General features: G+C 59.0%; 1 protein-coding gene across 1 annotated transcript; it reads left to right on the forward strand.

Annotated features, from left to right (window-relative positions):
* Nucleotides 1-696: 696 nt before the first annotated feature.
* On the forward strand, nucleotides 697-8,260 carry CERS4 (ceramide synthase 4; the record flags this gene model as incomplete). Its single annotated transcript, XM_079701835.1, has 10 exons — nucleotides 697-869; nucleotides 3,114-3,231; nucleotides 3,582-3,700; nucleotides 3,798-3,855; nucleotides 4,246-4,296; nucleotides 4,657-4,749; nucleotides 4,970-5,098; nucleotides 5,382-5,488; nucleotides 7,371-7,527; nucleotides 7,814-8,260. 10 exons carry the CDS (start codon nucleotides 697-699, stop codon nucleotides 7,988-7,990), a joined length of 1,182 nt encoding a protein of 393 aa, XP_079557961.1. The 3' UTR covers nucleotides 7,991-8,260.
* Nucleotides 8,261-8,582: the final 322 nt, after the last annotated feature.

The following is an 8,582-nucleotide window of genomic DNA, read 5'->3' on the forward strand; positions in this document are numbered from 1 at the left end:
GGAACAGGAGAAGCTATTTGGGCTCATCAGGACAGCTGGGCCCCACTGCAGCTCCCCAGAAGCTCTTGGTGGAAAGTTGGCCCACCTCGACCACTGCTTCATTATCTGGCAGCAAGCTCGATCACGCAGTAGGCTCTCTTGCCAAGCTGCAGCCGGGCTCTTGGGATGGCGAGCGAGATAGCCGACATTCACACCTCAAGGGGAGTCCATGTGTGGATGGTTGGCCAGGGAGAGAATCGTGGATTTCCTTAAATCCTTCATCTTTGGGCTGTATCAGAGGCACCTTCCCACAGTGGCAGAAGACCTTCCCAGACATTTTGAGAACTCAAGTTCGTGACCCCGATCAGCCACTCCCTTGATTCTGGCCGCTGTTCTCATGTCTGTAGAGTACAGAATAATAACTACTGTCATGAGCTGTATTTAAGGGTCAATAAGCACTGGGCTAAGCACTTTGTGTGCCGTATCAGGCTGGGCTGAGAGGTGGGTATTACTGTCCCTATTTTACAGATGAACTTGAGATTCAGAGAGGTCAGGTCATTTGCCTGAGGACACCCAGCCCAAGTCTGTCCTTAACACTGGCTCTAATAAACTTCAGGTTGCTAGGCACTGGGGGGTGTGAGGGCGAGGTGCTGGGCCCTCCCACTCTACCCGTCCTGTGTGCCGAGTTCTCCATTAACTGGACCGTGTGTCCACAGTATGTGGTCCAGCCTGAATGAGTGGCTATGGCAGGAGAGGTTCTGGCTACCACCCAACAACTCGTGGGCTGTACTGGAGGACCGCGATGGCCTGGTCTACGCCCACCCCCAGGACATGCTGATGGCCCTGCCCCTGGCTCTGGCCCTGGTGGCCGTGCGCTTCGCCTTTGAGAGGTGAGTGTCCGCTGTGCCCTGGCAGGTTGAGCCCGTCATCGCTCGTGTGTGCGCAGCACCCGCCCTGTGCTCTCCCATCTGTGTGATTTCATCCTCATGTGTCCCGGGACGGAGCCTGGCTTTGAGTCAGAGTGCTTTTTTGGGCTCCATCCTGCCCCCAGCTGCCACCACCCCCGCTCCGATGGTCTCTGATGCCTGGAATGCTGGCTGCAGCTCAGGTCTGGGTGTGCCAGCATCTTCAGAAAACAAGTGGGGGCCCTGGAGGGGATGTGCCTGCTTTGCTGACCTAGGATGGGTCTGCAGAGGCCAGTGAGTAAGCGAAGAAACTCCTGCCCACTCCCTCCTCCCTCTGTCCTGTATGGGCGCCTCTCCCCCATCCCCACCTCCTGCCCTCTCCCTTACCGCCTTTTTCTCCTGCTCCCCTTTCTAGCCAAAGGAAGGGGCATAGGCACTCCAGCCCCCCCTTTGGGGGCCCCCTCCACTCACCCCCAGCCTCCTGGAGCCTGGCAGCCGGCCCCCGAGTATATGCCGCCTGCCCAGGTTCCCAGTGCCCTCCTGGTTGCCAGACCCCATGGATTTTTAGTCATTTCTCATGTGACCCAAACGCTGCCCCAAACTGGAGTTCCTTCTCCTTCTCTGGCTGTCCATCTCTTGGGTCCCTTCCCTCTGACCTAGGTGGTCCCACCCTTTTCTACATGACTAATGCTGCGGTTACAGTTCCCAGACCTGCCTTGCCCCCATGGCCTACCCCCACCGGGCCTGCCCCCCCTTCCCCCGGCTTCCCCCTCCATGCCTGAGGGCCCCTCCCCCTCCCCTTCCTCCACATCTCACATGTTGTTTCAGGTCCCCCACCTTCTTTGCGACCCCCTGGCCTTTGCACTCACTCCCCTGCAGTTCCTTCAAGGCTGGGTTCCAGGGAAGCCTGCCCTGCCCCTCTCCCCACAAAGCCCTTAACCCCCTCTGGCCCTCACTTCGGGTCCTTCCCTCTGTCCCACTCTTTGACCACAGGGACATGCGAGCATTCTACACTTTGCTTTGTCTCTCCCATTCACGAGGAGCTTCCTAGGGTCTGGGCTCCCAGGACACAGGCTGGACATGGGGAACCCAGGGCATGTCCACTGACACTGTATTTACTAGAAACTCTTTGGGTTCTTCCTCTGTGCCACCCATTGCTCTAAGCAGTTTGTGTGTCTTAACTCAGCCAGTGAGGTTGTACTGTTATTATCCCCATTTTACAGAAGCGGAAATGGAGGCACAGAGAGGTCAAATGACCTGCCTGAGGTCACCCAGCCGGTAGTTCAGTGAGGATCGAGGCTTTGCCTGAGGGATTCTGGGAGGCCCAATTCAGTCAGGCCTTGAAGGCTGGGTCTATTTTCCCACCTATTTAGCCAGTGGCTCCAGCTGAGGTGGCAGTGTTAACTCCTCCCAAAGGCATCCCTTGCCTTTCTAAAGGGCAATGGGGTTGGAAGTAGCTTTTCTGGGGTCAAACAGAGGCAGAGGTTTTCCCTGTTAAGGGAAAATGAATCCTGGGTTTGCCATTCACTTGCTGTGTCACCTTGAGCGTGTTTCTGGCCTCTCTGAGCCTCAGTTTGCCCATCAGGACAATGGGGACAATAATAGCGTTAAGTGAGCCAGCACACGAGGTGGACTTGGACACATGCTTGGCAGATCCTAAGCGTTCAGTAAATGGCAGTCATGTCCCATCCCCACCCCCGCCTGCCCCCCAACACGATTGAGTCTGGAATAATTTCCTTGCTGGGCTGCTCTGAGCCTCAGTTTCCCCCAATGAAAGGTGATATTAGGAGGGTGGACATGCAATTTGGTCCAGACCCCTGGTCTTGGGGGCCCCCCTGTGGGCAATGTGGTAATTGACTCACCAGGGTCCCGGCTCCTCCAAGTGTGCACAAGGGAGGGGGGGATGCTGGGTGGAGGGAGGCCTGAGAAGGAGCAGACCTGCTTCTGCCCATGCGGGGGGCCCCCAGCCTGGTAGCGGGGCGATCAGGACCCAGGCCATCATGAGACAGGCATCGCGGGGACTCTCATCCCTGGTTTGGGATGGAGTGAAGGTGCCTGGGTACCACCAAAGTTGTCGTTCATCCCCCATCCTGAAGACCAATCCAGCTTCCTCTCTTAGGTTGGGCGCAATGCAACAGCCAGGCTACCGCCTCCAGGGTCCTAAAATGCGGCCCATTGAGCCCCCGTTTCCCCACCTGGACTGACAAGCTGTGTCTCCCCTACACCCAGATTCATTGGCCTGCCCCTGAGCCGGTGGCTGGGTGTGCGGAAACAGACCAGAAGGCCGGTGAAGCCCAATGCCACGCTGGAGAAACACTTCCTTATGGAAGGGCAGAGACCCACAGAGGTGAGATCCCTGACCCCCTCCTCCCTCCCCATTGGCCTGCCTGGGTCCCCTGGGGGAGGTTCTAGAGGGGGTGCAAGAAAACCTCTGTGGGAGGCTGTCCCCACCCCCAGCCCCTTGAATCCCAGTTCCCATCAGCCTGTCTGTGAGCAGGGCTGGGTTTTTATAAGGCCTCTCTTTGGGGGGACCCCCACCCTGTGAAACCCCCTACTCCCCCATCTCCAAAGGCAGAGCACCCCACAGGCGAGGTCTGGGGCTCTAGGGGAGGGGGGGGCAGAGCTGGGTCCCGCCCGTCCTGGGACAGGGGCAGGAGGCCACCTCTGTGACCCTGGCCCCCATCACTCCCTCCCCAGCCCCAGATGAGCCTCCTGGCGACCCAGTGTGGGCTCACACTGCGACAGACCCAACACTGGTTCCGGAGACGCCGGAACCAGGACCGGCCCTGCCTGACCAAGAAGTTCTGTGAGGCCAGGTAAGCCCAGGATGGGGCCGGGAAGGGGGAGTCTGGGGGTGCGGCAGGGGGTCTGGTCCTTTGGCAGCTGCCTCAGGGGCTCCCTCCCCGCCTGCAGCTGGAGGTTCGCCTTCTATCTGTGCTCCTTCATCGGTGGAATCTCGGTTCTTTACCACGTGAGTGTACCTGACAGCTCACCTGCCCTATCCCTCAAGCACCTAGTATGCACTGGGCCTGGATTGGATTGGGGAGGGGTGTGTGGGGTTCGGGCAGAGGGGCAAACATGTGCTAAGGCACAGAGAGGGAGGGTGGAGGGAGTGAGGCCAGATGGTGGTCAATGTTCACTCGATGGGTGCCTATTGAGAGGACCTACTGTGTGTCAGGGCTGGGGATTCTGAATCAGCCCCTGGTCTACAGTGAGAGCAGAGTTGCAACCAGGCAGGAAACAGCCGGCCTGAGTGACAGCAGCACGTCAAGGGCCAGGGAGGCCTGAGGAGGCCCCAGGCCTGGGGTTGGGGGGTTGGGTTCTAACCTCTGGACAACTTCAGACTCCCGTGTCCCTGCAGGAATCGTGGCTGTGGACGCCGGTAATGTGCTGGGACGGTTACCCACAGCAGGTGAGTGGGAGGGGTGGTGTCTGGAGGCTAGTGGGAGGATCAGGGCAGTCAGAGCTCCCGTGGCCACAGGCAAGAGCGTCAAAGCTGGACATCACACCATCATTCCCCCCCCTGAGTCCCACTCTATTTTTTGGCTCCTGTGTGGAATGGAGAGGGGCCAGGAGTCAGGACACACTGGGAGCAGGAGCTGCCACAAAACCACTGCCCTTGATTACCTCTAAGGATGGGGAGCTCATGCCTTCCTCACTCATTGGGATTCATGTGTCATGGGTTTGAGCAAATGGGGAGGGCCCTACCCCACGCCCCATGTCCCGTGGGAATCTCCACTCCCCACAGCTAACCTTGCACTCCCTGCCACAGCCCCTGAAGCCGGCCCTGTACCACTGGTATCTCCTGGAGCTGAGTTTCTACGTCTCTCTGCTGATCACGCTGCCCTTCGACACCAAGCGCAAGGTGAGGCCAGGCCAAGAGTCTGGCCTGGGGCGGTCATGACCCAGTTCCAGGAGGAGAGGGGTGGCCTCACCCCACACCCCGAGACCCTTGGTGTCTCAGGCAGGAGACATAGGGTCCACATGCCAAGCAACCCCCTGGGAGGGCCTGCTCCCAGCCCTGCGGGGTGGGGCCCCTCCGGCCCCCCAGCCTCATCCTGGCTATGACCCTCCGTCTCCCGCAGGATTTCAAGGAGCAGGTGGCACATCACTTTGTGACCATCGCCCTGATCGTCTTCTCCTACAGCACGAATCTGCTGCGCATCGGCTCTCTGGTGCTGCTATTGCACGACTCCTCCGACTACCTGCTGGAGGTGCGCCTGGCGCAGCCCGACCCCTCCCAGCCCCCCGCCCTCCCAGGTACCCCTGGTGTTGAGGCCCACCCCCTGTCAGTCTTCCTGGGAGGTGAGGCCCCACCCCCGTCATCTGCAGACCACGCCCTTTCTACCTTTCTAGGCAATTCCTAGAGATAAGACCCGCCCCAATTCACCAGGCCCAGGCCGAGGCACCTTTTCCCTGGGGGGAGGCCCCGCCCTTCCCGCGTGCTTCCGCCGCCGCCCCACCCCCAGGTGCATTTCTCTCTGCTGTCCCCTCCAGGCCTGTAAGTTGTTCAACTACACGCACTGGCGGCGCGTGTGCGACGCTCTCTTCATCATCTTCTCGCTGGTCTTCTTCTACACTCGCCTCGTGCTCTTCCCCACCCAGTGAGTCAGCCCTCCCGCCGGGGCTTGGGGAGGTGGGGGGCGGCGGGGCGGCGGAGATCCAAGCCCGCCTCACCCTCCGTTCCTCGGTTTCCCAATCCAGATAGCTGGGGTGTTGGCTGGGAGGTTTCCAGGAGGAGCAAGGAAGGGTGTTCCCGGCACAGGGCACAGCATATGCAAAGGCCCAGAGGTAGGAGAAACTGGAAAACTGGACTTAGTCATCATCCCCTGCCGTGTGCCTGGAACATGGGTTGGGAGACAGCGTCGTTGGGCCCCACTCGCTAAAGTCTTTGCCTGGCAATTTGATGAGCCTGTTGCAACAAGCAGAGGGAACAACGTGAAGGTCCCTGCTCACCTGGAGCTGACACTGGCAGATGGGGAAATATAATAAGGCAAACAAGTAGACTATAGAATATGTGAGGCAGTGATCGTGCTAAAGAGAAAAAAAGTTGGGAAGGTCACAGGAACTGTGTGGATAGCTGGAAATAGGGTGGTCGGAGAAGGCCTCACTGACAGCGTTCATATAGAGATTGGAGGGAGGTGAGGGAGAAAACTACTGATCACGGGGTAAGAGCATGTGCAAAGGCCCTGAGGCAGGACCGTGCCCAGCATGTCGGAAGCTGGAAATAGGGTGGTCGGAGAAGGCCTCACTGACAGCGTTCATATAGAGATTGGAGGGAGGTGAGGGAGAAAACTACTGATCACGGGGTAAGAGCATGTGCAAAGGCCCTGAGGCAGGACCGTGCCCAGCATGTCGGAGGAACAGAGAGAAGGCCCGTGTGGCAGGACCAGAGTGAGCAAGAGGGAGAGAGGGAGGAGGGGAGAGCACAGAGCTGACGGGAGAGAGTATGCAAGGTCTTACAGGCCTTGGGGAGAAGTTGGGCTTTTATCCCAAGCCAGGTGGCCAGGCAGCCCTGCAGGGTTCTGAGCAGAGGATGGGTGGGACCTGACTCAAGTACTCACAGGCTCCCTCTGGTGGCTCCCGGGGGAATAGCTGGTAAGAGGTTGGAGCAAGAGCTGGGGGACCAGGGCGGAGGCGACAGCACTGGTCCGGGTGGGCAATGTTGGGGCTCGACCAATGCAGTCGAGAGAAGTGGGTGGACTCAGGGGGATGACTCAAGGGTCATGAGATGGGAATGGGCTCAGAGTTACTGCTTGAGGATCAGGAGCTTAGCTCTGGCTGTGCTGGGTTTGAGGGGCCTGCAACACGCCCCTCAGGCACCACCACCGAAAAGTGTGGAGGAAGCAGTCAACACCAGCCTGGGGTTCTGGGAGAGACGTCCATGTCCAGTGTTTGCAGTCACGAGACTGGACAGGGTCACCGAAGACCAGGTGTGGACAGAGAGGCCCAGTCCTGGGGCCCCCTGATGTTTGCAGGTCGGGGGAGCCTGCAGAGGAGATGGAGAGGGAGAAGCCATGAAGTGGGGACATGGGAATGTGGGTCCCCGAAGGCACGTGAGGAAAGAACATCAGGAGGAGGGAGGGCCAGCTGGGCGCCTGCTGTCTGATCAAGGCAGGTCACTGATGACCCTACAGCTGATCTGAGTGAAGGTAGTAGTGGGAGGGAAGGGGGAGGGATCTGAGAAGGTGTGAAAGGACCACCCAGGAGAGCTCCTGGGACACTAAGCACCCCCTTGGGGTTTACAGTCACAACCGGCCAGTTGTCCAGCTTGTTCATTCTTTGAATTTAATATAACCAGGTGAGGGGGGGTGGGTACTTAAATGCCCAGCTGAAGGGCACAGGTATCATTCTTTGGGGGTGGGTAATGGGGAGCTATAGAAGGTTCTGGAGCAGGGAAGGTCATGCAAGTTAGAGATTCCTAGGACTGGGGGCAACAGCAGCCAGTGAACCCCTGCCTCTCTCCCTCCTGCTCACCCACCGTAGGATCCTCTATACCACATACTACGAGTCCATTGCCAACTCGGGCCCCTTCTTCGGCTACTACTTCTTCAACGTGCTTCTGATGATGCTACAGCTGCTGCACGTGTTCTGGTCTTGCCTCATCCTTCGCATGATCTACAGCTTCATAAAGAAAGGCCAGGTAGGCGGTCCAGTGGGTAAGGCTCCACCTTGTCAATGCAGGAGGTGTGGGTTCGATCCCTGGTCGGGGAACTAAGATCCCACATGCCGTGCACATGGCCCAAAACTTTTTATAAATAAAATAAATAAATATTAAATAAGTAAATACATATAAAATAGTTTTAAAAAAAGAAAGAAAAAGAAAGACCAGGTAGGGCCGGGCAAGGGTTGGCTAGCTTGTGCCTCCCTGGAGCCCCCAGCCCAGCCCAGCCCCGCGCCGCGCCTCCTCCCTCCTCCCTGTTCCCCAGATGGAGAAGGATGTTCGCAGCGACGTGGAAGAGTCAGACTCCAGTGATGGGGAAGCAGCCCAGGAGTACCCGCAGCTGAAGAACAGGGCGGCTCACCGGCCCGGAGCAGCCCCCACTGATGGCCCTCGGAGCCGGGCAGCCAGGCGGATGGCCAACGGGCACACACCAGCCACGTAGCCGGCCGAGGACTGACCACAAGGGGCTGCCCCAGTGCCCGGCAGCTCGGATTCGTGGGGCGGCTAGACTGGGGACCCTTGGGCCGATTCTGTGGAGACAGGGAGGGCCCCACCCCAGGGGCTGATGATCTGTCTCCAGCCCCTTCCTTCTGCCCACCCTCCCTCCTTCCCCCAGGCAAATGGACAGAGCTGCGGCCGGGGGAGAGAGGGGTGCAGGCAGCCTGGCAAGTGTGAAGAGCCCCAGGCTGAAAGGGGGTCCAATAAAACTTGACCGGAGCCAACTTCTCTGCCTGAGAGCTTGTGTCCCTGTCACAGCTCCTCATCCATCCCCAGAGGCCCCAAGGCAACCAGGAATTACATACCTCACCAATGGGTCACTCACTGCCACCCCAAGACACATGCCCACCCCCAGGGGACCCAGACAGCAGCGCATGCGGACCCCCTTGGGTGAGTCCCCGACTCCCAGCCAGAGCCTCAGCCAAGCTACCTCCTTCCACCCCAGGGCAGCCCTTCGTCAGCTACTCACAGCCCTTGCGTACAGATGAGCAGGTGCTGGGCTCAGACAGGTGGAGTCTTTTGCCCAAAGTCACACA

The sequence above is a fragment of the Hyperoodon ampullatus genome (genome assembly GCF_949752795.1).
Source record: "Hyperoodon ampullatus genome assembly, chromosome: 4".
Lineage (NCBI taxonomy): Eukaryota > Metazoa > Chordata > Mammalia > Artiodactyla > Ziphiidae > Hyperoodon > Hyperoodon ampullatus.